This window comes from Panicum virgatum, chromosome 8N, assembly GCF_016808335.1.
Source record: "Panicum virgatum strain AP13 chromosome 8N, P.virgatum_v5, whole genome shotgun sequence".
Lineage (NCBI taxonomy): Eukaryota > Viridiplantae > Streptophyta > Magnoliopsida > Poales > Poaceae > Panicum > Panicum virgatum.
The window spans coordinates 49,713,003-49,740,777 of record NC_053152.1 but is presented as its reverse complement, the minus strand read 5'-3'; the positions used below and the strand labels follow the sequence as shown (position 1 = coordinate 49,740,777).

The 27,775-nt window shown below is 44.8% G+C and overlaps 2 protein-coding genes across 5 annotated transcripts; both read right to left on the bottom strand.

Moving 5' to 3' along the window:
• Positions 1–9: 9 nt before the first annotated feature.
• Positions 10–26,557, bottom strand: LOC120685617 (senescence-associated protein OSA15, chloroplastic-like). Of its 4 annotated transcripts, none has more exons than XM_039967647.1 (12): positions 26,171–26,541; positions 3,709–3,879; positions 3,518–3,591; positions 3,352–3,428; positions 3,165–3,236; positions 2,901–2,969; positions 2,747–2,793; positions 2,484–2,607; positions 2,317–2,385; positions 2,134–2,237; positions 1,192–1,267; positions 10–562 (listed from the first exon to the last, which is right to left on the bottom strand). In XM_039967647.1, the coding sequence occupies exons 1-12, from the start codon at positions 26,452–26,454 to the stop codon at positions 389–391; spliced, it is 1,341 nt and encodes a 446-aa protein (XP_039823581.1). In that variant the 5' UTR covers positions 26,455–26,541; the 3' UTR covers positions 10–388. The 4 variants fall into 4 exon arrangements, with proteins under 4 accessions (XP_039823581.1, XP_039823584.1, XP_039823582.1 ...); XM_039967650.1 differs by lacking the exon at positions 26,171–26,541 and adding an exon at positions 4,934–5,353 and having other exon boundaries at positions 100–562; XM_039967648.1 differs by lacking the exon at positions 10–562 and adding an exon at positions 716–998 and having other exon boundaries at positions 26,171–26,555.
• LOC120685618 (ethylene-responsive transcription factor ERF094-like) lies at positions 11,185–13,612 on the bottom strand. Its single transcript, XM_039967651.1, has one exon. The coding sequence runs from the start codon at positions 13,425–13,427 to the stop codon at positions 12,801–12,803; it is 627 nt and encodes a 208-aa protein (XP_039823585.1). The 5' UTR covers positions 13,428–13,612; the 3' UTR covers positions 11,185–12,800.
• Positions 26,558–27,775: the final 1,218 nt, after the last annotated feature.

Below are 27,775 nucleotides of genomic sequence, written 5' to 3'. Positions count from 1 at the left end.
TACAAATTCCTCAAAAACTGACTTAAATTTTACAATATTTACACAAATTTTGGTCAAATTTGATGTTAAAAAAAATTAAACAACCTATAATTTGGAACAGAGGAAGTAACCTTTTGCTTTCATATACAAAAACAATGTCCAAAGGGAACAGACTTCTCCTATTTACGCTGTTCCCTGAAATTACTTTGTCCTAGACATGAATTCTGCTCGCAGAGCACATGATTGTTTTTTCCCCCTTCGACTAAGTATATGTGAGATTTCCTTACATGTCTATCTGATCTTCAGTCCTAAAGCTCACACTGGAATGCCTTATGTGCAGCTCATGATGTTTTGTTATGCTTTGGTACATGGTACTTTTGGAACTGAAATTTTTCATCTTGTTTGCACCTCACGTTGTGTCGTCTGCTGCTGAACTTTCATCATCAGTTCCCTCAGAAACCAAATTTTGGTTCATTACAAACCTCAGGCTGTCGCCTTCTTCAAGTTCCCACTGCTTTTTGAGTTCATCAATGGCTCTTGATGCAGCCCTAGCAACAGCATAGTTGGGATCTTGAGCCAATCTCTGCAATCAAAAGGAACATTGGAGCATCCTTACTTACTGAAGGAACTTAATAGAAATACAGCACATGCGACAAGTCTGACTATGAAAAGTGAGGATCCCATGGAAGAAACTTGACAGAAATGCAGCACATGCAACAAGTTTGACCATGAAAAGTGAGCATCATATGGAAGAATCTTAACAGAAATAAAGCACATGCAACATGTCTGACCATGAAGTGAGCGACATACAGAAATTTCTTCAGTTTCTAGTGATTGGAAGTTTGGAACAAAGATTGTTGAAATACAAAATCCATTAATCATGTGCAGATTTGGTTGTGGAATATATCCTGCTCTCTCGATATTAAGAGCCATGTTTTGTTGTCTTATCTACCCTTCCCACACTGCTAGGACGTCTGTGGGCAAGAAGACGATTCCTATTGGAGGAGAACCAATTTTGACTATCTCGCAAAAACAAGGGAGTCTTTGTCATAAGATGACCTTGCTCAGTAGCAAAGCTGGGCAAGAATGGGTAGGAAACCAAATATGCCTCAAATATTGCGCATATAGAAATTTAGATATGAAGCAACCAACTATCATCTATGTTTTCGTTTGTTCGTTTCGGAAAGATAGGAGAGAAAGATGAATGCAAACCTGAAGTGCACCCATGCCAGCGTTCCCCAGAGTCCACATAGATGGAGCTGTAGCCAATGCATTAGCTAGGGCTTTCCTACAAAGAGTAGAAACAATAGTCACCATAATGCAAAGTACTGATTTTTACAACATGAGAACAAGGGAATTCAGGTATGTGCTTCCTTTTAATACAAAGAGTAGAAACAACAGTCACCATAATGCAAAACACTGTGCAATTATCATGCTGCCCATACTTGGAGCCAGGTCTCTAATATCCAATTCTGCCATGACAAATATCCGGTTATTTTCTGTTTACTCTTCTTTTCAAATTAGCTACACTAGGTAATTGTAACACAAAATAGATTGACCTTGTCAAAGCAGAGGCAGCAACTTCGACACACTGTTCAGTGTTTGCAAAAGATGAATTAATGATAGCAAAGCAATTTCTAGAATCTGATTATGGCTAAATACATTATCCCATTATTTGTAAGCAGCACCACCAAGGACTCCTATGTTTGGGGTGAAAACACATGGAATCATTTAAGAAGAATTTGTGCTTCAGAGGGACAGGCACTGAAACAAATCTCTTGGGTACGCATATGTGTTATTCAGTATATGAAAACCAGAATAAAGTACAGAAAAAAAAACATCTGATGAATGCTTAATTGATGCTTAGGAAATTCACAAGGTCTAGAAGGTGAAACTTGAATGAAAATAAACCATTTCAAATAAACATGATTAAATACACAGAAAGTACTTTTCCTAACACTAGTAAAATGTATCTTACATTTAATTCTTTATGTATTGCTGGTCAAAACAAAAAAATATTTGAGCAGCAGGATCAACATATGCTTTGAATTGTAGGGAGTATTATCTTGGCAGAAAATAAGTGTGGCTGTATATAAGGAGAATAAAATTCAAGTAATTAATGGGGACTTCAGCAGGAAAGAAGTCTCTATGTACCTAGTATTAACGTCTGGAGAGCTTGAACATTCAGCTATCAAGGAAACACTTCTTTTTCCATCCATGGCATCCAGGTCAATAAGTGTTGCTACTAGCAATTCAAGCTTCGCAAACAGAGAAGTGTGAGATTAAGTATTAAGGTAGTAAATTTGATGTGGCTCAGTTGAGTACAATATGGTTCACCTCCTCAGGATCTGTGTAGTCAATACCATCAGCTTCAGAAAAGGCAGATTCCATACTTCGGTATGCTTCCTAGTAAGGATAAATCAAAGACAAGTTTAACACTATGATAAGACTCTGTTGCAAGAAAAAAAATAAGACCGTTGCTGAATAAGTTATGTAGATTGAACCTCTATGGCAAAAATCTGATCAGCAGAAACTTCACCAGGGAACAGTTCAAGAGTCTTCCCATTCTTCTCGAGTGTAATAAACCCTGTTGAATTTGTACGAGAAGATGCACCATCCTTTGGAAGCCTATGAGAAAATTTTACCTTAACTCAAAAGTGATCCATAGTGACCTAGTGCCAGATCAACAGTAAAAGTAGTTCTCTTCAATCAAGTATCTATGTGCTCACAGAAAATTAGCACTTAGAACTTTCTATCCAGAACTTACTGCTCATATAATCTGTTCACCATCATGTCATGGATATCCCGAACAAACTGCATTGGATTTGAAAATTACATAAAAATGTATGAAGTTATAAGGGTTATTTTAATACATGATGGTTCAAGGTTCTAGAGCTCGATATGCAAATAACTAAAGCTACCTTCAATGCCATGAAAGGATCTTCCATGGCGCGTCGTTTAACAACCAAGTCAGCTCGTCGCAAATCTGCCTGGTTACTCATTAATAAGTATTACTTTAGCTTGAGCTCCGCAGAATATACAAAAAGCATGTTGATATTGATAAAAAATGGCCTACTCATATGAGATAAAGATGATGATTGCAATTTTTTGGCACAGTAAAAATGGCAACTATTGCTTAAATCTTCCAATTGTTCCAACTTATGAGGTAAAATATGATGAACCACCTCTAAAGCACCATCACTCCAATGTTGGTCTGCAGCTTTCTTCAAGTCTGACTCAGCTCGTTCCTTGAATGCCTGAATAGGTATAAATATGTGCTAGAATTCAATACATAGATGGAAAAAAGAAGGGGAAAAATACAAAAATGGTATATAAATAATTCATTATCTTACAGATACATTAAATACATACTCTAGCAAAATGGTTAAGGCGGGCTGCCCTCTCCTTCACGCTGTGGTCAATCTTTTGAGTATCCTTGCGTACACGAGCTGTAAGGCAAAATGGATTTAGAAGAACACTAAATAATACTAGAATAAATACAACAAAAGTTTATTATGCCCAAAAGGAGAGCATGTACCGTCAAGCTTGAGAAACCCCAACCCTAAAACAGCAGCATCCTCGCATGCACGTTTGTTCAGCTTTGTTATGCCACTAGGATTCCAAATAGATCAGAGATAAGAACAAAAATACAAAATTCCTTGCTTTTCTTCGAGGAGTACAATTTTGGATGTTAAATATTATGAATAATATGGAAGTGTGCAAGTGTACCGTGAGAGCAATAGAATGTCATTTTGAGCCCTTTCATTTACAAACTTTGCATCATTGTAAACAAATTTGCAGGCTTCAGCCAATCCTTGGCTAGCATAAGCTGACTTCTTCTTAGAAGCGACTTGATCATCTGAGAATTGAGTATTTCCCCTTGAATTTTGTTTGATATCTCTGCAGCAAACGCATTGGAAGATAAGTGAAAACGCTCCAGGTAAAACACAGACCTAACTGCATAAACTAGTCAAGCAGCCCATTGTGACGTATGTGCCAAAAATATTCCATTGTTTGGTATTTGTTAAATCAAATGTAGGCATGAGTTGAAAAGATCATGGTTCTGCTAGGCGCTAGGCGGGTTCTAGGCGCCGACCCTTAGCCTAGCGCCTAGTCGGGAGTAATCGCGCCTAGGCGTTGCTAGGCGTTTTTCTAGGCAATGAATAATACATGTATAAATACTTAAAAGAAAAGAAAAAAAAGAGATGAGTAGTCATAAAAAAGGAGAAAGAAAAAAAGGCCCATTTGAAGGCCCAACTAAACCCTCAACCCTCTCCCCCGCATCCTCTCTGCCTCTCGCACTGCATACGCCCGCCGCCGCTCGCATCTCTGCCTCTCGCGTCTGCTTCTATCTCCGTCCCGCACGCGCCCGCCGCCGCCCGCAGCTCCTCCTCCCCCACCGGCGACCTCCGCCGGACGCCCGCCGCCGCCCGCACAAGCCCGTGTGGCCGTGTGAGCGCCCGCCGCCGCCCGCAGCTCCTCCTCCCCCACTGGCGACCTCCACCGGACGCTCCTCCACCCCCGTCGGCGCCGCCGACGAGCTGCCGACGCCTATGGGTCCGCCTACCCCCATAGGCGAGGCGCTGACCCTTCGACTCGCGATTAGGCGCGCGGAATCGCGCCTAGGCGAGCGCCTAGCGGAACAGGGGAAAAGATTGGGGCATATTGCACATGGCACTTCACATTCTGCAATGTATTGTTTTCACTTGCTGACGATTAATGGGACAGCCACCAAATCTCGACAACATTATAGGCCGAGCTAGATGTCTGTAATAATATATATAACTAGCAAGTAACATTGGAATATTCATACTTTCCCTCTTCCAGAGCGCGCACGCACACAGATAGACTCTGAAGATTTAATACTTTTTACTTTGCGGAGGGAAAAACACATAGCAGGCTTTTCTTCAAAAAAAAAGAACACATAGCATGCCAGTAGTGAAAACATAGGTACCTGTAAGGACTGGGGCCATCTTGAGAGCTCCCGCACTCCGTGGTCTCCCCGCCATTCCGAGAACCACAGGAGTGGCACCGGACCTCGCAGCCTCGCCGGGCATCAGACCTCCTCCCCGTGGGTTCCCACTGGCGGAGCCTGGAGATCACGTGGTACCCGCTCGTCCCCTTCCCCCTCCGGGGCGTGCTGCAGCTGAGCTCCCGCGGCGGCGTCCCGTACTGGTCCCTGTAGCACACCCTGCAGGCCACCGTGGCGCCGCCGTACATGTGGGTAGCCATGCGCCGCGCCGCGGGAGCTGCCCGCCAACGTACAGGTACGCGTACGCACGCAGCAGCCCCCGCGCCGCCGGCCGTCCACCACCAGAGCTGGAGGGACGAGCAGGAATCGGAGGAGGAGAAGCTGTGGCTGTGGAGAGCCACCAGAGGCTGGTAGGGTAGGGGATAAAGGCTGAGCGTACGGTTGGAGGGCCCACACGGCAGCCACAGCACCAGCCGGCTGGCTATTCCGTGGCCGCGCGAGTCGCCACGTCAGCGAATGCACGGGAGGGAGACTTGATCGACCGGCGGCGCTCCTGGTCCCACATGCAACGGATACTAGTGGTGGTGATGTTACTCGTATTGTATTGGGTGTGTTTGGGAGCACTCCAATTCTAGAAAAATAACTTTGGAGTAGCAATTTCATATTTTTGCAGCTCCACTCTACAAACTCCAGAAAAATATAGATTTGGTGAACATGTTTGGCTAATAGCATAACTCCAGCTCTAGGAATTAGATGTTTTATCATGAATAGTTCGTTGTACCCGTGTGAGTGAGGCCGCATGTCAGCCTCTCCTCTTTTCCGCTCGTCTTCCTCCTCTGCTCGTCACCCACGTGCCCACGTCCACCACCCGACGGGCCCTCCACGACGCGAGTTGCCCCCAGGTTCAGCGTGGCCGGATCCGCCGCCCGCTGGCACGGATCTGCTCTCTCCGGGGCGGCTGCCTCCATCTTTGCTGCCGCTAGCCAGCGCGGATCACCCCAGAAGCTATGGCGCCATAGATGGGGAAGAGAAATTGAGTGACAAGAAAGTTAAATTAAAGGGGATTCACAAGGGATTACACATCCATACCTAGATGGGGAGGGAGGTCATCTCCAATACGATCCATTCCGCTCCAAATCGGTGGCTGCCGACGAGGTCTCCAGGGGGGCTAGGGTTGCGAGGCAGCGGCTCGGGAGAGGAAAGCGGAACGACGCACGGAGGGAGAAGAGGTGCCTCTTTTTTTTTCTCGCGAAGCATTACGTGTGTAACTAGTGGAAAAGGTGAGTAATTTCACCCCAACTCTATGAGGATGTACATAACAAATATTTTTGGAGCACCTCTTGAGAAGCTCCTGGAAAAACATGGAGTTGGCCCTCAACTCCAGGTTTTTCCGGAGTTGGAGTTACTGGAGCTAGACGCGATTGGTATGACACATTGATGGAGTTGGTGGAGTTCTTGGAGTGGAGCTCTCGAAACCTCTCCGCCTGCTACAATTGAGAGAGGCGAAAGGGAGGTGACTCGTGCTCCCACTAGCGAGGTCGTCGTTCCACTCCGCCTCTGGTGGCTTTTGGGCCCTCCGATGTGTGGAAGAACGGCGGCTCTTTGTCCGATGTGTAGATTAAGGTCCTAGTGTTTCTAAGGTTAGGTTTCCGGCAACAGCGTCGAGGCGGCGGCGGCATCAAAGAATAAGGTCCTCACGTGTTCTTTCCCATCTTGGTGGTGCTCCGCTCCGGTGCCGTCAACGAGCGCATCGGGATCCTCTATACAGGAGTCTGATGCTGGAAGCTTGTCGGGAGGTGAGTTCATTGGCCTTTTGTTCTGCAGATGGAGAGGCAGCCTCAGGTTGTACGGAAGGCAAGAGAGTGGAGCTGCACGATTGCTCCACGGCAGTGATTGTCGGCGATGGCGAGTCTGCATCCAGGGTCACCGGGCTTGGGGTGCGTCCATGGCCGATGGATCTTCAGCGTTCGCTTCATCTCGTCCGAGATGGCGGACGTCTCCTGCGGTTCTTCTCAGAGCAGTTAGCAATAAGAAATCCCCCGATCAACAAAAAGAGACTTGTCATTAGGAAAAAATCTAAAAGAGAACAATAACAGTCATAGAATTCATATGTAATTTATTAGAAGAGTAAAATGGTCTTCTAAACTTGTAAGGGTATGTCATTTAGGTCCGTCAACTCTAAAAGTGCATTTTTAGATTCACAAACTTTTTAAATTATTCATTTTTAAGAAATACACTTTCGGAGTTGATAGACCGCCGATACATTTTACTCTTATATAATGTGTAATATTATGAAACACGTGTCGCAAGACATCACTGGCCATGAGCCCATGACTAACCATTGTAAAAATGTACTATCCAGGTACATGCACGCGTGAGCTCAAGAACAGTAAAATACTAGGTGAATTCCCCGCGCGTTGCTGCAGGAAGATTTGGATCATATCAAATAAATGCTGGAACGATTATTGAATGAGTACACAGACATGGCAAGAAGTGAAAGATGGATCTCTTGAGTACTATGTTGAACATAGAAAGAAAATCAGTGACAAAATAATTGGAATTCAGGTGAAACCTTAAAGTTGTTCACTGCAGAGAGGCATCCTAATAAATTAGACACTGGATGTAAAAAAATAAGTAAAAGGTCAATTAAATGCTAGCATATGAAATTCCTAATTTTATGTAATGCTACCTTCTTCTGGTTCTTCAGTATGGCTTGGAAAAAGAGAGCCGGTTCTCGTGCTCTAGAGATATAACTTGCCGATTCAGAAAATAAGAATTCCAAGCAAACAATGGTTTTTTTTATGTAGCTGCATCAACATAAGGAGGGTCATCGGATGATTAAAAAAATTCCCTGCCAAAATTACTATAAGGATAAATGAAGAACTACATACATTGGAAGGAATTGTTGTTGGAATATTTAGATGGATAATCTGGGTATAAGGAACTACCTCAATGCGGTAGATCGAGCACGTTGTGATGTGGCCATGGCAGGAAACTTGGTGCTCCTAGATGCCTGCTGAACCGACCAAGCGAGCATACATGAATCCCATCATCGAGGCCATTCGAGAATTGGAGAATGATGAAAGGGTCCAGAGGTTGATCTTATACGCATGTGCTAGGCGAACAGAGAAACACATCGGTAATTATATACTACTATGATTCTTAGTAGCTGCAACCTGTGGCTTTACTGAAAATTGGAATGGATGAGAAGCTGGAGAGATGGTGGCTGAATATTTGATTTGTTCTCCATGGAAGGCACCCATGGGACAAATGACGTGAGTGGGAAGGAGAGCATTTTTGTGCCCCTTTAATTGTTGGTAGGCAGGAGCACGTCAAGGCACGAAGGAGTGGGAACGTGGATGATTGATGGAGGATTAATGCCATTAGTGCCATTAGCTGTGGTGGTCTGTTGATCTGCCAAGGTGCTGATAAAGAAGAGTGGAGGCTCTTAATATGCCAAGGTGCTGAGTAAAGAATAGGGGCTGAGAAAAAATCGGATGGTTAAAACAATATGGATGATGTGGCTAGCTAAGGTTTGAGAAATCTGACGGTTTAGATTTAAGTGATGACGTGGCTTCATATGGTTGCAGCAAAATCAGAGTTAATGATATTAGTGGGTTCCATCTATATAGGATATATAGATATGTACCATGCCTAGCAGATGACTTTGTGAATTTTATTGGACACAAAGGAAACAAACAAGAAACCGATTGAAAAAAAAGAAACCTATACTATAAAAGATAAAAGAATTAAAAACATTTCTCACTAAGATTAGGCCCACCGTACCCCTCACAGAGGACCCACTTGTCAGGACTAAGGGGTACCAAAGTTTGGATAAAACCTCAAAACCACACTTTAGAAAATGAGTCTGCTCAAATAATCAACTTTTTTCACCTATAAACTCAACCCGTCGGGCCCACCGCAACCCCTCCACCTCACCCAAGCATCCCCTCCCCGCCCCTTAATCTTAAGGCTAATTGATATTAATTGTCTGTTATTTTGGAAAGCAATTAAAGGAGATGAGAGACTTGCCTATTATTTTGTAAATAAATTAAAAGAGGTGAGGGATTTGCCTATCACGATAATTGATTCAACTCCATTTGGAACGGTATTGACCGGCCAATAAAACTTCATAATTGATTCAACTCGATTAGGAAAGGTATAGACGGGCTATATTTGGGGATTAACTTTTATTATCTTGGCCCATCCAACTAGGAAATATATTGACCGGCCAATAAGCTATTCATACGAGGGCCAATAAATGCATAGGGACCCCTGTGTAGATATATATCTTCTACAATAGATTTTTTTTTCAATAAGAAAATATATAAATAAGTTATTTTTTAGTAGTTGTTGATATAATCAACTTATTTGCAAATACCCTTGTTTCGAACACATGCATATGGCATGTGCATCTCCACTAGTAAATAAGAAATAGAGACAACAATACTGCGGCTATGTGAACTCGCTCCTCCCCGCATGTTGTTCGTCCATGTTTTGTTTGCAACACCTATAAGCAGTTTTACTAAAAAAATAGCTTACACGCCTTTTTCTTACATTCAGTATGTCTGTCACTTCCACAACAGTGTCTCTATATGTGTATTGTGTAAAAAGATGAACAAAAGAAGAAAAGGTGGAGATAACAACTTTTTGTCCTCAAAATTTATTCGTAAATTAATTATGTATAATACTTATATGCCTCTTTCATCAGCGTTTTTCTCACATGGTTAAGGAGTCTAATCTGGCCAATCTGCGACTGGAAAAAGCAGTTAACAATAAGGAATCCCCCAATCAACAAAAAAAAAAGACTTGTCATTAGAAAAAACCTAAAGAGTAAAATACATGGGCGGTCTTCGAACTTGTCTTGAGGTGTCATCTAGGTCTCTATACTCTCGAAATGCATTTTTAAATCTCTAAATTTATCCGGAGGTGTCATTCGGATCCCTAAACTCTCAAGATGCATCTTCAGGTTCTCAAACTTGTCTCAATGCGCATTTCAGTCCCTAAACTCTCAAGGTGAATTTTCATATCCCTGAAAATTGCCAGTAATTAATTGTATTCATAATGAACTGCTTATTAAACTATTTTTTCAGCTGATTCATTTAGAAATCTTACCACTAAGACCATTTTAATTCTGAATTAGCTGCATATTAATCATAAAGTAAAGTACACTAGTGATCCCTAAACTTATTCTGGTGTGTCATCTAGATCTCTAAACTCTTAAAATGTATTTTTCAGATTTCTGAACTTGTTCAAAGGTGTCACATAGGTACCTAATCTCTCAAAATGCTTTTAGGTCCATGAACTTGTCCCGCGGTGTCATGCAGGTTTATAAACTCTCATGATGCTATTTCTAATTTAATATTATATTGTTTTGTTGATTTAAGTTAATAAAAAATTCTTTTGGTATTTTAAGTTCAATAAAATTGCTATTTTAATTTTTATTGAGAAATGGGAACAAATTATCTTAATAAATTTATACAGTTACTAGGAAATATTCAGAATTAGCATTGATATCTCCATGTTAAACGAGAATACTATAATATCCATCGTTGATATCAAATGATCTTGATTAACCCATGATGTATGATTAAGAGTAAAATGCACCGGCGATCACTAAACTTGTAAGGGTGTGTAATTTATGTCCGTCAACTCCGAAAGTGTATTTCTACATCCACAAACTTGTAAGGGTGTGTCACTTAGGTCCATCAACTTCGAAAGTGTTTTTCTGGGTACACAAACCTTTTAAATTGTTCGTCGGAGGTCCATATGTATCCACGTGTGCACGTAATATTGACTTGACACGCCGACTGTATGTCTCCCATCTCATTTATCTCCCTCTTCTCTCAATCTCTTCAATCCAAGCCCGCACAGGTTGTCGTGCCATCCGTGCTGCTCTCTCACCTACCCACCACGTCAAGTAGTGCGTGTACCGGATGACTGAACATGGCACACATCAGCGTCATCGCTGACGTGGCCCAGCCACCATAGTGGGAGGCAACCCGAACGGCGGCCTTAGGCGGCCCAGCAAGTGGTGGGATCGACAAGCGACCCGCCGGCCAAGAGGAAGAGGAGGGAGATGACATGGTGGAGAAGAAAAATAGGGACAAAGCAACAATTCTCATCATAATCCACATTGGGTGTCTCGCGAACGGAAGCTCGTTAGTGCATACATGGATACATATGAAACTGTGGTGAACAATTTAAAAAGTTTGTGGATCTAGAAATGCACCTTTGGAGTTGATGGATCAAAGTGGCACATACTTACAAGTTTGTGGGTCCAGAAATGCATTTTCAGAGTTGACAGACCTAAATGACACATTCTTACAAGTTTACATACTGCTAGAGCATTTTACTCTTATTATAATGTGTAATATTATGAGCAACATCACTAGCCATGACTAACCATTGCAAAAATGTACAATCCAGGTACATGCACGAGTGAGCTCAAGAATAATAACATATATGTACCATGCCTATGATGATTGTGTGAATTTTGTTGGACACAAAGGAAACAAACAAGAAACCAGTTGAAAAAAAAGAGAAATAAATAAGAAACAGAGACAACAATATGTGTATTGTGTAAGAAGATGAACAAAATAAGAAAAGGTGGAGATAGCAACTTTTTATCCTCAAAATATATTTGTAAATTAATTATATATTATATTTATAACTTATATGTCTTTTCACCAGCATTTATTCTACACCCAACTGTCAAATTGCTCAACAAACTAGCTAGAAATTACTAAATCGAATATCCGTATTACTGAATTATGTTCAGTAAAAAACTGTCAGTAATCATACGCAAGCAAGCACGAAAAAGCTTCTATTTCTAAACGGCTGGAAACTTATTGCATAATTAGTTTGGTGCTCTTCTAAAAGAGATATTCAAAGGCTGAGGATCAATTTGTGTGGAGGATGAATAGTAATTCAGTCTTCTCAGTAAGATCAATGCATAGAGACCTAATGCAAGATAGCAGGATTCCTGAGAATTTCCTGGAAGATAAAAGTTCCACTTAAAATTAAAATTTTTTTGTGGTATCTAAAGAAAGGAGTGATCATTCTCACCAAAGATAACTTGGCTAAGAGGAAATGGAAAGGGGATAAAAAATGTTGTTTCTGCAATTCTGATGAATAAGTACAAAAAATTTGTTCTTTGAATGTCATGTAGCAAAGTTTGTTTGGTAGGCCGTTTTTTTACTTTTGGAATTGCTCCTCCTAGCAGTGTTACCAATATGCTAGGGCCTTGGCTTAGAGGCTTTTCTCTAAGAAGTAGAAAACTGCTGCTAATAGCTAGGTGCAACAACTATATGCTGGGCTATTTGGTTAAGCCGAAATGAAGTTGTGTTTCAATGAAGCTGTCCTAACTCGTATTTGCAGGTACTCTTCAGGGCGACATACTGGGCGATGCAGTTAGTAAAGGACAATTGTCAGCGTTTGGAAGGGGTGATAATGGAACTATACAACAGGTGGGGTTGGAACTTCAGAAAAAGAATTGGGCAGTAGTCTTTCTGTCTCAGCTCTTATCTTGGTTTGATTGGGGAGTTTCAGTTTGGGTAGTTTTTTTGAGCTGTTGCTCAGGCAGCCTGTGTGCTGTGGTTGTGGTTGTTGGTTAAACCAGCGTTGTTGTTTCGGTGTTGGTGTTTGAGCTGTTGCTTTGACAGACTGCGTGCTGTGTCCTGTTTTGTGGCTGTAATCATTCGTTTGTGAATGATCAAGGCCGGAATTATTCCTAAATCTTAAAAAAAATTAGTTTGGCGCAAAGGTGTAAAATAGCATATGGGTGCCTCTTTGAATTACTTGTTTATTATCTTGAAATTGTTAACCCGAGCAAACCATCATGACTTGATCAATCTGCAGTCAGCTCGCTTGATGCTCGGAGGAGCTCGTCCAAGTAATCAGCGCCGAGGTCCTCGAGCTCCAGAACGCTGCAGTGCACCGTCACATGATGCTGCGGCACCGCCGCCATGGCCACGCCCGGCAACCTTGGCACGTCGGAGCAATGGCGTGGCGGCTGCCGCTGCTGCTTGCTGATCAGATTATCCTTGCTGGTGGTGGTTGTTACAGGCCGGGAGAGCTTTCTGCGCCGCTTGTGCCTGCGCTTGGAGTGCTGCCGCTTCAGCGCGAGGACCGGGGAGCCCCCTGCGCCGCCGGCGAGCGCGAGCGTCCCCAGCGACTCCCGCACGCGCTCCACGGGGAAGTTGAGGACGGCGGCGGCGCCGCGCGCGGAGAAGGCGGCCTGGTCGTAGGCGAGCGCGGCGGCCTCCAGGGTGTCGAAGGTGCCGAGCCACACGCGGGCGCCACCGCGCGTGGAGTCCCGGATCTCGGCGGCGAACGTGCCCCACGGCCGCGGGCGCACCCCGATGAAGGCATGCGGGCGCTTCTTCTCCCCCGGCGAGGAGGCATCGTCTTCCGGCTGCCGGAGCTGACGTTCCAGCACCGTGTTTGGGCTCCACACCATTCCTTCCACTGCCATAGAGGAGGACGAGGAGAATTCTTTTGCTGAGGCAGCGTCCACGCCGACGAGGAAGCCGTCAAGCTAGCAAGCTAGAGCCTAGAGGAGGCTGTCACCGTGTGCTGAGAACGAAGCAAGGTGCCGGAATTTATAGCATGCATGCGTCCAGGATTTCCGATCCATATTGTATGCATGACAAAGTGTAGCCTCCTGGTCTCCTGGAGTGCAACAATAATTATTGTTGAATCGCCCATGGATATCTGCATTTTTGACTTCATCGGCTAGCTCAATTTCAAGCAGAAAGTCATCAGTACTATACGGGATGGTGATGCAACGATACTTTTTCTTGTTGCTTAATTAATTAATTTTAGGAATTAGAGCAATATATAAGCGCCAAGCAAGCCTTCTCACCTCTCTCTCCAGGCCAGCAGCCTGTGCTGACGTGGTCCTAGCGAATTGCCCGCTATTATTGGGCATGGTCCTAGCTAGTGAAGGAAACACCTCCAATTGTAGTAGCTGCATGATGCAACCCTAAAGAAGACGATGCCAACTGGAGAAAGGACGGTTCGAGAAATTAAGAAAGGTACGTATACGTACATTCAATTGTAATGAACATGGCACCATTTATGCCATTTCGAGTGATTTTGGTGATCGAATGACAACGCAATCAATGAGACTAATGGTTTTGTTAAGTGAACATTTCTAGATCCCAGGATGAAGTAAAAAAGCCAAGAAACGCTGAATTGGACGAGTTCTACTGAAATCAGTAGCATCGGAAGAACCGATGCCTATAGCATCGGTGCATCCGATGGTTGGCGAAAGATCCGACGGCCTGGCTTTGGTGTAAGACTGAGCGCCTCTGGAGATCAAGTGGAGAAAGAAGTGAAGCACCAGTTGAACCGACGGTGTCAAGAAAAGCATCGGTGCAATCAACGTACTATGTTCCAGAGACGTTGTCAAGTGTGCAGCAGCCAAGCTTTCAGCATCGGATGAACCGATGCCCCATCGGAGCAAGCGTCGGTGCAATGACGTCAGCAAGGTGCAACGGCTATCTGCGGATCAAGTGTCACTGGAAAAACCGACGCCTAAGCATCGGTTCAACCGATGGTTCCTGAAGTTGCTGCGGCCGTGTCAGAAAAGCCAACGGCTAGTTCAGAGCACAGAGTGACCGGAAGAACCGATGCCTCTGCACCGGAAGTTTCGATGCCTGCGCAGAAAGCTGCCAACGGCTACAAACGGCTTGTTCGACTTGGAGGCCTATATATATGTGCTCCCCCGGCCATTTGAAGATTGCTGGAGTTGCTGAACATCCCACACACACACACCCAAGAACATCTCCAAGCCATCTGTAGTGGCTCAAGGAGGAGGGCCACAGCCGGGTGGCGTAGTGCACCCGCCTAATCCCAGAGGGTGGTTACTCAGGAAAGTGCAAGCGATTCGACAGATCTACTTATGAAGCAAGAACACAAGAACACACGGGGATTTAGAGTGGTTCGGGCCGCCGGAGCGTAATACCCTACGTCCACTGAGAGTTCTATTGCTCTAGTGTCCGTGGATCCGTCTATCCTCTGCCTCTAAGTTCCTTTTAGACTTGAGTTCTTCTCTAATGGACGTCTCCCTTTTATAGCGCAAGGGAGGCGCGTACACAGGTGTTGGACCCCGACAGGTGGGCCCAACGAGGATGTATAGTGTACCACGAAAAAGACATTAATAGTGCTTTGTGAATCTCTTGCCGGATATGCTTCATCGCCCTGTAGATTCTCTGACCGAGGGGGGTCTTCACCTGTCCCGTCGGCGAAGTGGCCGTTGAGGTGGTGTAGGTTGCGGCGTAGACTGTTGGGTCTACCGCGTAGGCGTTATAATACTCCGTCGCCGAGCTGTCGTGTCTAACTGGCGTAGCAGACTGACGCGCGTGGCCTGGGCGGCGCCAACGGCTGCACTATGCACCTTGGTAACGCGCGATCAACAGTACAGCCTGGCTAAAGTCGCTTCGGGCTCTGCTGTGGCAGAGTGCACTTACGTCTCCCACATTGAATGCGGTAGGTGGGCGAGTCTTCCCGGGAAAGCTTCGCGGCCGCGCGCGTGCCTGCGCCTGCGGACACGTGGTGGCTCTGGACCCCCCTCGGCGGCGTGTCTGTTCCTTCCCCGCTGAGGGGTCCGGATAGTATTTAGGGTCCGGGACCTGGTGGGAGGTCCGGCCCCCCGGCTGTTTTGGGTGAGCGTTCCGTTCTCCGGGACACATGGCGACACCGGACCCGTCCCGGAGCGGGAAGAGGGTCCGAGACCGTTGGTCCGTTGAGATGGAGTCGGACCCGAGGGGTCCGGCTGTTTAGCTCTTTAGGGCGCAGTTACGGATAACTACGCGAGTCTTGACACATCAAGATGGGGTACCCTAGTCCAGAGGTACCGACACCATCCAAGAGCATAAAGATCAAATCCTTAGTCCTTAGCACAAACTTTATGAGTGTTAGTGCAAGGTTAACTCTTGAGTGAGTGATCAAACAAGGTTTAGATCCTTGTGCTGTGGTTCTAAAGTGAACCATCCTTGTATCTCGGTGCGCCGGCCTCCTTGGAGCTTTGGTGGCTCGCCGGCAAGTCAACGACCCTCCGGCTTGGTGTGGAGCGGCGTCGACGACATTGTGCGGGGGACGGAGACCCCTCCTTCGTGGGCAATCTCCCTTAGTGAAGATCGGGATCAAGGTGACCGTGATTGTGTTCACGGAAGAAACTTGATTGCCGGAAAGCGATACTCTTAGTGAGTGCTTCAACAACGTAGATGTAGGGGCGCCTTTGTGGCAAACCGAACCACGGGATAAATCCTCGTGTCGAGAGTTCGCTTCCTCTCATCCCTCTCTTTTAGCTTCCGCATTTCATATTGCAACTTGTGTGCCTTTACTTTCATAGAGTAGTATCTTGATAGGATTGGCAATAGGTTGCTAAACTCTTTTGGGATGAGGGTTTTACACTAAGGTGAACCATAGTTGCACATCTAGATAACTTATTTTAGTTTAAGTTTTGTGCAAACTAGTTAGAGCCATAGGTTAAGATTTTTAGAGTGCCTAATTCACCCCTCCCCCTCTTAGGCTAGAGCACCCGATCGCTTTCAATTGGTATCAGAGCCGGGACTTACTTCTCTTACAAAGAAAGCCAATTCCATTGGCAAATTTGTGTTTACCGGCTCATTACATCGGTAGGCTTCACCGCCTAGTGAGTTAGCTCTTAGGGGGAAAGGATGGATCCTTTTAGACCCGCTCCACAGTTCGACGGCACGGGCTTCCAACGATGGAAGGTTTTGATGCAAGCCCATCTCCAAGCGACTGGACTAAACGTTTGGAGAGTAGTGAGTGAAGGAGTAAAAAATAATGGTCAACAAGAGAACTAATATGATGTCACCGCAAAATGCATAATCTTGTCTTCTCTTAGTGATAATGTGTTCAATCATATTTATTCTTATGAAAATGCTCAAAAGCTATGGAAGACTATCATTGAGAACCATGAGGGCACGGAGGATGTTGCCAATGAAAGATATCATGTTCTCCTTGATAAGCTTAATAGCTTTAAGCAACTTGATGATGAGAATGCCGAATCTATATACTCACGCTTGAACACTCTTGTGAATGAGATTTGGAACTCATTCGCAAGATCCTTCACTCACTCCGAAGGCCGAACTATGATTTGGTGACCACAATTCTATATGAGAAAGAGCTCAACACAATGACGCCAAATCAAGTCTTCAACAAGGTGATGACCCATGAGCTACGCAATGAAATCAAGGCAAAAGCGCCATCTTCTTCACCAACGCATAGCGCACTTGCATGCAAGCAACTCAAGAAGTTGGAGAAGATGGCCATCAAAGGTAGCTCAAGTGATGAGGAAGAAGAGGATGCAAGAAGCTCCTCAAGTGATGATAAAGAGCCAATGCACCCCAACATCTACAAGCAAGTAAAGAAGATGAACAAATGCTTGAAGGAAATCAACTCAATGGGGCATATGGTCTTCCTCAAAGATGGGCCTCACCATCAACTTATGAAGGTTGAGAAGAAGTTCAAAAAGAACAAGCAAAAGAGGGAGAAGAAGCCCAAGCATGAATCATTTGCCATATTTGGTGAATGGGTGAGCGGTGGTGAAGAATCAAGTGCAAGTTCAAGTGATGAATCAAACAAAAAATTCACCACCCGCAAGGGATCATTATCGAACACTTGCTTCATGGCAAAAGGTATGGATAGCGATGTAAGTGATGATGACTCCGACTCTCCTTCAATTGATGAACTTCTTGACCTTGTTCATGAGCACCAAAAAGTCATTAAGAAGCAATCAAAAGAAATTAAAAACCTTAATGCTCTCAATGATCTAAATGCTTCTCTTGCTACAAATTTTGAAGATTTGATGTGCAAATTCAAATTGCTTAGTAAGGAGCATGAAGAGCTCAAATTAAAATTTGAGAGCATTAATGATACTAATGACTTTTTGGAAATGAAGCAAATTATCCCTTGTGCAATTCCAATCACTAGGGTAGATGTTTCAACTTCTTGCATTGATTTAATTGATGAATCTTGCTCTAACCCATGCAATGAGAAATGCAATGAGAATGTTGTTGTAGAATCATGTGATGACCTCATTGTCAAGGAGAATGATGAGCTCAAGCAAGAAGTAGAAAGGCTCATGAAGGACTTGTATAGATTGAAGGGCAAAGGCATAGAGAGCAATGTCCAACCTTCTCAAGATAACCGTGAAGACATAGTGAAGAAGCTTGAGAAGGGGTCCACCGTGACTTGCTCAAAGTGCCACAAAGAAGGCCACAAGTCCAACAAGTGTCCTCAACTAAGGAAGAAGCTTCCGGATGAGAAGAACAAGAAGAAGCTCACAATCAAGAGTTCTCTCATCTACACCAAGCCCAACCGGAGGAACAAAATCAATAGCACATCCTATGTGATCAAAAAGAAGACCAATGGCAAGGTAGTTGCTCACAAGGTTGGGAAGAAGGAAGGGAGTTGGAATCACTCCATTTGGGTGCCCAAGGACATCATCACCAACTTGAAGGGGCCTCAAATGGTGTGGGTTCCAAAGAAAATTTGAAGCCCAAAAATGGCTACGGGGGATTTGGAGGCTTAGCTCACAAGTTAAAGTGAAGGTTCAAGCCAAAGTAGCTAAGCTCACAACTTGGACATACGTTGCCCAAGTCCCCCATATTAAGGTAATGATAGCTAGATTTCAATTCAAGTATCATGTAGCTCCATTGCTCTTGCTAGGTTGTTTGCATGCTTTGCATCTCCTAGTATTATATATGGTGGGTTGCTTGTGCCATGATTGTAACCCATAACTAACCTACATGATTTGATAAGTGTGTAGAAAGCTATCCAAAAAGTCACCCTTTCATGGTACATGAACTTCATGAGGTATGTATTTCATATGTGTACCATGAACACAAGCTATAGGGTAAACTTTCCAATTATGCCAAAATCAATGTGCATACATTTGCTTGGTGATTCAAACACTAAATGCACACATTTAGGGGGAGTTCATCCTATGGTTTGTGAGTTTGAGACTAACATGTTTCCAAGTTTATCTTTTATAGTCTCACGTGGAGTTAGCACTCTAAGAGAATGTTTCTCACGATCAATGTGAACAAACAACTCCATAAGAGTGATTAGATAAATTGTGCTTTCATGCATATTGAGTCATGCTCTATTGAACTTAAATGCTCATATCCAAGTTCATAGGCTATGTGCTCATACATTTGCTTAACCTTGGTATACCAAGTGCTCATCGTTTAAAGACTTTCCATTGATTGCAAGTTACTTTCAATTGGTACATGCAAGGTAAACAAAGGACCTCCGGAGGTATGCAAGGTTCTAACCTCATTCAATTGGTATAATTGTCAATTTCTTATCATTTTTAGAGCTACCTCCGTGCATGATATGATCTAAGCTTTCTAATTAAAATATCTAGTTGTACACTTGATTTTCACACTATCTTTTTGTGTACACACTTGTGGAAAGCTTAGCTCATGTCATGCTAGTTTCGTGATTTTGTGATCCACCATAGTGAATTTTCAATTGGTATCTTCATTGATATCATACAATTGGATCATGAGTCACGAAACAAACTCCCTAGGCTACTAATCTTGTCTTGAGCTATATTGTTTTGCAAAGACCTTTTAGGTGCAAGACCTTTTAGGTGATTTGATTCCAAAGGGGGAGAAATGTGGATCAAAGCAAGGCATGTTCCCAACAAAGAGGGAGAGATGTTCCCAAGAAGGAAAAACATTCCAAAGGGGGAGACATGCCAAGTGGATCAAGTCAACACATGAGAGAGGAGTAGCAAATAGGGGGAGGAACAAAGGGGGATCATGGTTTTAGGGGGAGGCCAAACCATCATTGGATGATGGTAAACATCCAAGCAAGTGTAAGTGGTTCAATTTGTCAATTCTTGAAAAATTTATGCTTGCTTTGATTGTGTTGTCATCAATCACCAAAAAGGGGAGATTGTAACGAACATGGCACCATTTATGTCATTTTGAGTGATTTTGGTGATCGAATGACAACGCAATCAATGTGACTAATAGTTTTGTTAAGTGAACATTTCTAGATCCCAGGATGAAGTAAAAAGGCCATGCAAAACAAAACACGAAGAAAGAACTCAAAGAAACGCTGAATTGGACGAGTTATACTGAAATCAGTAGCACCGGAAGAACCGATGCCTATAACATCGGTGCATCCGTTGGTTGTCGGAAGATCCGATGGCCTGGCTTTGGTGCAAGACTGAGCGCCTTTGGAGATCAAGTGGAGAAAGAAGTGAAGCACCGGTTGAACCGACGGTGTCAAGAAAAGTATCGGTGCAATCAACGTACTATGTTCCAGAGACGTTGTCAAGCGTGCAGCAGCCAAACTTTCAGCACCGGATGAACCGATGCCCCATCGGAGCAAGCGTCAGTGCAATGACGTCAGCAAGGTGCAATGGCTATCTGCGGATCAAGTGTCATCGGAAGAACCGACGCCTAAGCATCGGTTCAACCGATGGTTCCTGAAGTTGCTGCGGCCATGTCAGAAAAGCCAACGGCTAGTTCAGAGCACAGAGTGACCAGAAGAACCGATGCCTCTGCACCGGAAGTTCCGATGCCTGCGCAGAAAGCTGCCAACGGCTACAAACGGCTAGTTCGACTTGGAGGCCTATATATATGTGCTCCCCCGGCTATTTGAAGATTGCTGGAGTTGTTGAACATCCCACACACACCCAAGAACATCTCCAAGCTATCCAAGAGCATAAAGATCAAATCCTTAGTCCTTAGCACAAGCTTTGTGAGTGTTAGTGCAAGGTTAGCTCTTGAGTGAGTGATCAAGCAAGGTTTAGATCCTTGTGTTGTGGTTCTAAAGTGAATCATCCTTGTATCTCGGTGCGCCGGCCTCCTTGGACCTTTGGTTGCTCGCCGGCAAGTCAACGACCCTCCGGCTTGGTGTGGAGCGGCGTCAACGACATTGTGCGGGGGACGGAGACCCCTCCTTCGTGGGCAATCTCCCTTAGTGAAGATCGGGATCAAGGTGACTGTGATTGTGTTCACGGAAGAGACTTGATTGCCGGGAAGCGATACTCTTATATTGTGTTGTAGTCGCTGCCCATCATTCTTTTGCTCAGATTAGTGTCCTAGTGAGGTCGTCTTCAGTCAGAGTAGTTGACGTTATTAGACCTAATTGTATACAAACTTGAGCTGCATGTGAGCAAACTGATGCAGATTTGATCCACAACGATCATTGATCAATCCCCGCGCCACTTGGGTGTCAGCGTCACAAAATAGTTACATCGCTAGTTTTTTAGATAAGAGATAAAACAGGCCTACTATATATATCCGGTGGATATATAGTTATAAACGACCCTTTCAATTTTTTATACTAAATGGCACGCATTTTAATTATATGATATTTAACCAACGATATTTTCAATACATGTGACGTCAGTGAGTCAGTGACGTGATTAGAAAAGCATCATCGGATTCATGGGCTAGGCGTACACCATCTTATATTTCTTCCATTGTTGATACAAGAACGTATGTACATGCATACATGACACACACACACACACACATGATGTATGCGCTCTTGATGATGATAACGGATGATGATCCTAGTACTCACTTCCTAATCCAACTTGATCCTTGTTTATTTCTAGTTCAAAATTCTACAAGAGCCTGGCTTTTTTAGAATCCAGCTCTTAGATTACCTAAGCTAAAATTTGAGATCGTTTATCATATACAGCATGGAATCGATCTACAGAACACATAGACTCATGTCACTATTAGCTTTGCAACCTAATAACGCAAACCTACATGCACGGAGGCCCTTTTTCGTCGAAGGCGTGGACTATGCAGCTGTACGGGCTGGAGCGCAAGCGACGGAGATCAGAGCATCCGCACAGTATCTACTTTCATAATTTTTCAGTAAGGTATTTATTATTTAAGAATAGGACAACCTTTTCTGGTTACGTGCAGCGCGTCTTCACGTCCACAACGTCTCTGTACGTTTGTTTCTTTATTAGCTTCCTTTGACTTCACGAAATACATAACAAGCTAGCATCTGTCAATCTGCAAATAAATGATGTATACTTTTCAAAATTACTCTCTCTCTCCCTCTGTCCCATGAAGAGTGCAATTTTAGATTTTTTTTCAGATAGATTAGTGGTGTGCGTGAAAAGACTCCCATGCCCTCATTTGTTTGCCATATGCAGTTAGTTTTGACATGCAATTTAAATCTGACCACTTAATTAGGTAGGTAGTTGAGATCCAATCTCGCTCTAGAATTGAACTTTTGTGGGATTTTTTTCAAATGCAAGATTGCACTTTTCGTGCCCTCATATTGTTATTGAATTGTCTGGACTTGTTAATGAATTTTGGGTCCCTAACTCCACTGTGGTTGCTACCTGTCCTCCCCAAATTGAGCTCAACGATGTTCCTGGCCTCAAGTTCCACAATGCTCTCCCCAAGTTCGTTCAGCCATGGCTCGCTCACCCTACCCTAGTGCGATAGAATAACTTATCCTCGGCGCAATTCGCTGTTCTGCTGCACCTGTCCATATTCCAACAATAAACACTACTACATAACATATCATTGCAAACGTCTCATGATGACCGCCGGTTTAAAACGAATCAGCGGTGATAGTAGGCATCACCGTCGGTTCGTAATGTGACCGGCGGTGATGTCAGGTCATGTGTACCGCCGGGTCATTTTAGGAAATCACCACCTATTTTTCTCTCTCACCTTCACTATCTCTCTCTCAGTCACTCCTCTCTCCTTATCCCCTTCCCGCCCTTTCCTCTTCCTCTCCCCGACCTCCCTCCTCTCCCCACCGCCAACTCCCATTCCTATCCCCTTCTCTTCTCGGCCTTCCTCCTCTCCCCCGCGGCCATCTCCCCTTCCTCTACCCCACCGCCGCCTCATCCCCTTCCTCACCCTCGCCGCCCGTCCCCGTCCTTTTCCCCAGCGCCGCGTCCCTCCTCTCCCACGCTGTCGTCTCCCTCCCCTCCCTTACCGGCAGTCCCACGCAACCCCCTCTCCTCCCCTTCCTGCCATGCCTCCCCGCCGAGCGGCGTAGGGCGCGCTAATTTGCGGTAGCGTTGGGCAAGAAGACGAGCGGGGCAGTGGTGCGGTTCTGGGGCACGCTGCAGAAGGGCCATGGGCGGCGCAGAGTAGCAGGGCAGCCATTAGGGCGGAGGTGCGGCAAGTGAGGAGGCGGCGTGAAGCGGCTCCGAGCGGCGCGGAGTAGGGCACGATGGCGTGTTTTTTTTCTTTTTTGTTTCTTTTTGTGAAAAGAGCATCACCACCGGGTCTAGAACTGGCGGCGATGGCCCAAGTCATCACTGTCGATCCTAATCCAATGGATGAGGGAACCAGCGGTGATGACACTTTTTACCCGGCGGTGATGGGTCTGTGTGTAGTAGTGAAATCAACACTTATCCTTGGTGTATGGAGTTTGGTTTTATTGTCATGTGCAAAAGGTTGTATACCTTTGTAGGTAGAGGCATGGCTCCCCATACAGTAGTATGGGGCAGTTGCCCCAGCTACCGGCGAAGCCGACCTCACGACACTTGTGCTTCCACCACGGTGATCTAGGCGGCCGGAGCAGAGTCTAGAGCACAACGAGCATGTTATGCCCCAGCTAAAAACCTGGACGAGCTATGCCTAAGGTATTAATCTATTGCAAGAGGTGTACTCTCGTCATTGAGCATGCTCCTATATTTGGACTTTAGCATACTCCCTCCGTTCAGAAAAAAAGTCATTATTGGATTCAAAATTTGTCCCAAAAAAATAAGTCATCTTACCCTATTAAGAAAATGCATGCACATGCAAGAATCAATTAATACCAAATATGGATAATAAAATAGGGGCAAACATAGTTATTTTACTTTCTTGTTAATTTATTCTAAAATTCCTAATATGACTTGTTTTTTGAGACGGAGCGAGTAGAGAGTTTCCAGAAAGAGTTTATGGCAGTTAGAGCTCATTTTACATGATCATTTTTCACTCGTGCAATTGTATTGATGCCTGATTTAGATGTTATGGAAATAATAATGCCATGTTACCACTTGATCAAATATAGATACTTTCCACGCAAGTTATTTACCTTTGACAATTACCTTGGTACTAAACTAAATTCATTCTTCTTGGAGTCCGGCTAAGTATATACCATATTTAGGTAACTCTTGCTAGTACCTTAATACCCACGATGCTGAGTAGCCGGAGTTTGTCTTTAGTTACTTCTACCCTACCGATAGAGATGCGAGTAAAGAATATATGGCCGGTGGATATCAGAGGGAAATGCTATTGGCACATAGTAGCTTACAACTCATATTTTGTTATATGTATCATATGAGAGTAGTGAACTATTTGCTGCAAAACTTCAAGACATAATTATGTAATTTTGACCCTCTTTTTTGTATGGTGAACAACTATCATGCGCTTGTTCAGCCGTCTAATCGTTGGCAAGGATCCAGCGCTATTTATTACTACTACTGTGATCTGAGCGAGCTCTAGTTGAATTATGTTCTAGCATTATCCAAGGAAAACTCTATCATGCATTCTAGTATTATCCAGGGTTTTGGTGATGAACTTGGTAAATCTACCATCTGGATGACTATTTGTAAGCACGAACAACCAGTAACGAATGCTAATTCCTCCGTTTTATAATGTAGTAAATTTAAGTTTTGTGTTAAGTTGAGCTATCAAGGCATATATAATGCTAAATGTATGCACTATCAAGGAATTTTTTTTCATGGTGTATTATTCAATGAAACTAGCGAAATTTAACTTAGAACAAAAGAACCTACATTTAGCAACGGTGGGAGTGATGTTTGAGGGACTCCTAACTGACCAAACTTCTTTTATGGGCTCAGCCAGTAACTAGGCCCTCTAGCTTGTCAACTGAGCCTTGCGCCCTAATTATACTAGGTGATACCCCGTGCGTTGCTGCGGGATTTCTTAAATAAAATTTTAAGGTAAAATTTGAAAGTAGAAAGACTAAGGTGATTGTATGGCAATATTCATAGAAAATCAGTGGAAGACATGAATAGATGGTCATGGTAGATGGTGATGTGGCGTGACGTGGATAGCTTGCATGTTGAGAGAAATAGAGTTAACGACTTTAGTGGGTGTCATCGATATAGGATATATAGATTACATATGTGGATTAAATCATGTGCAGATCCGCAGAATGCATTTAGGGCCAATCAAATCCGAAGTACATAGCGCTTTCCGTTTGGTTTTTCAAGAACCACAAGTCGATCAACAATCGGTACACGGTGAGCTTCTTGTCCACTTGTAATTTTGTATCTCAAGAACAGGTAGCAACCTCATGTTCAGTTGATATATGACGTTTAATAATTCAAAAAAGAGAGGAAAAACTAAAACATCATATATTGAAAAGAAGAGAAAGTACACCATACTTCCAGTGCAGTGCACCTAATATAAGCTAGTGGGAGAAAAGAGATACACACAATAATGACCGGGAACACCATTACCGTAAAGTCATGTTCTTTTTACGTGAGACGAATCTGCAGTGTAATTCACAAACATGGCACACAATCCACACCCAGGTGATGATAGCTTGCTTGCAGCCATTGGTTATCTGACAACAAGGATCAGACACACGGTGACTACTAACTGCAGTCTTGTATGCTATACTGTATGTAAATTGTGCTAATTTATCCTTTAATTCATGGAAATTATTGAGTTTGTTGGGGCATTTTTGGAATAATGTATCCAGGTTTTGCGGAGGGATATTTTTGGAATGATGTAATGAGGTGGGGTATAAATAGCCCTTCCCCTCGACACTGTAACGGGTTGAACATTCTTGAAATTATAGTGCAATTTACAATTGTGCCTTTGTTCCATTGTTCTCACCTTCGTATTTCTCATTCTTTCTGTTTGAGGATCACAACTCTGATCCCAACAGAGGCGCCCACCGTATTCTTAGCCCGAACAAAAACCCCCGATGGCTCCACAAAAGAGAAAAAAAACGCCAATAGCTACTCGCAAGTCGAGAAGCTTGCTTTGCCTTTGGGTCGGCACACTGGTCGCGTGTTTGTAAATGTCATTCAGTAGTGCTAGTTTGCTCTGTTTGTTTGGTTGGGTGCTCTGACACCCAAACTCTTGTATTTAAATTTTTTTTTCTTTTAATGAAATACGTGCTCAGTCACGTTCTCTAAAAAAAGCACACGCGCTCACATACAGACACTGAAAATTAACAATTTTGCCAGGCCAGCAACCAAAACATACGCACCTGTAAGGGCTGGCGCCATCTTCAGAGCTCTCGCACTCCGTGGTCTTCCCGCCATTCCGAGAACCGCAGGAGCGGCACCGGACCTCGCAGCCTCGCCGGGCATCAGCATCAGACCTCCTCCCCGTGGGTTTCCACTGGCAGAGCCTGGAGATCGCGCGGTGTCCGCTCATCCCCTTCCCCCTCCGGGGCGTGTTGCAGCCGAGCTCCCGCGGCGGCGTCCCGTGCTGGTCCCTGTAGCACACCCTGCAGGCCACCGTGGCGCCGCCGTACATGTGGGTCGCCATGCGCCGCGCTGCGGGAGCTGCCCGCCAACATGCAGGTACACGTACGCACGCAGCAGCCCCCGCGCCGCCGGCCGTCCACCACCAGAGCTGGAGGGACGACGAGCAGGAATCGGAGGAGTAGGAGAGGCTGTGGCTGTGGAGAGCCACCAGAGGGGTGGTAGGGTAGGGGATAAGGCTGAGTGTACGGTTGGGGGCCCACACGGCAGCCACAGCAGCAGCCGGCTGGCTATCCGTGGCCGCGGGAGTCAGCGAATGTAGGGGAGGGTGACCTTCATCGACCGGTGCTCCTTTTTTTCCAAACGGAATGGGATTATATTGCATAAAAATACACAGTACAAACCCAGTTTACAGAAACACCCCTGAGCTTAAAGGAAAAAACAAACAGCACACACAGGAGAGCTTCCGCTTCCGTCTTCCAAAGCTCCGGCATCGACCGCCGCCGGACATCGCGTCGTCCACTGAAGACGACGAGATGAGAAACAGCAGACCCGGACCAAGATCCACAAGTCGCATCTGTACCGCAGCTCCAGTCGACTCCCTCACGAACACTGAACGACCGTCGGCACTGCCGGTCCAGAGGTGACAAGGGATAGAGGAAGCCAGCACCACCATCGATGAAGAAAGTTTGCCGGTTCCCCAATCCGCCGTCGACTCCAATGAAGAAGACGACCCGGAAAAAAAATTCTCATCCGAACGCAAATCGAAAGGGAAATACAGACCCCACAGAGCCATCTCCGACGAAAGCACAGACGCCGGAAATGATTTGGGGGAAAAGGAAGCCTAACCTCACATCCTGCTCACCGGGGATGGCGCCATCGACGACGTCTTCAACGGAGAACACGAGGAGGAGCAAAAGTCTCCTACTGCCCTCGCCGGAGATGGCGTCGAAACCGCCGCCGCCGCCGGAGAAGCGCAGGAGAGGCCGAACCCTAGACGACAACCCTACCGCCGTCGCCGGTAGATAGAAGCTAGCAAACCTACATCTACAGCTATACAAAGCCCTTCCGCCATGGAGCCGGGCTCCCCTCCCGTCACCGTCGCCTGCAGGGACGCCGGAGGGGAGGGGGCCGGCGGATCGACGGAGGGAGAACACAGTCGCCCTCTGAATCGCCCTTTTACACTGTAGAAAGGGGAAAAGAAGAGACCCCAACCCCCTGTTGCGTCCATCGACTGGCGCTCCTGGTCTCACATGCAACGGATACTTGTGGTGACGATGTTACTCATGATGGACATGTATTTTAGTGGTTTGGACAGTGACCTAAAGTAGGAGAAAAACTAGAATAAGGTTCAATATTTTCTAAGTGTTTTTCTCAAACAGCCT

Excerpts from the sequence above, each read along its gene's own strand:
- LOC120685618 (XM_039967651.1), bottom strand. The coding sequence starts at position 13,427 with ATGGCAGTGGAAGGAATGGTGTGGAGCCCAAACACGGTGCTGGAACGT.
- LOC120685617 (XM_039967647.1), bottom strand. The coding sequence starts at position 26,454 with ATGGCGACCCACATGTACGGCGGCGCCACGGTGGCCTGCAGGGTGTGC. Across the intron at positions 3,237-3,351 it reads GCCTTAACCATTTTGCTAGA|GCATTCAAGGAACGAGCTGA; the intron begins GTATGTATTTAA and ends ATACCTATTCAG. Across the intron at positions 2,794-2,900 it reads ATCCTTTCATGGCATTGAAG|TTTGTTCGGGATATCCATGA; the intron begins GTAGCTTTAGTT and ends AATCCAATGCAG.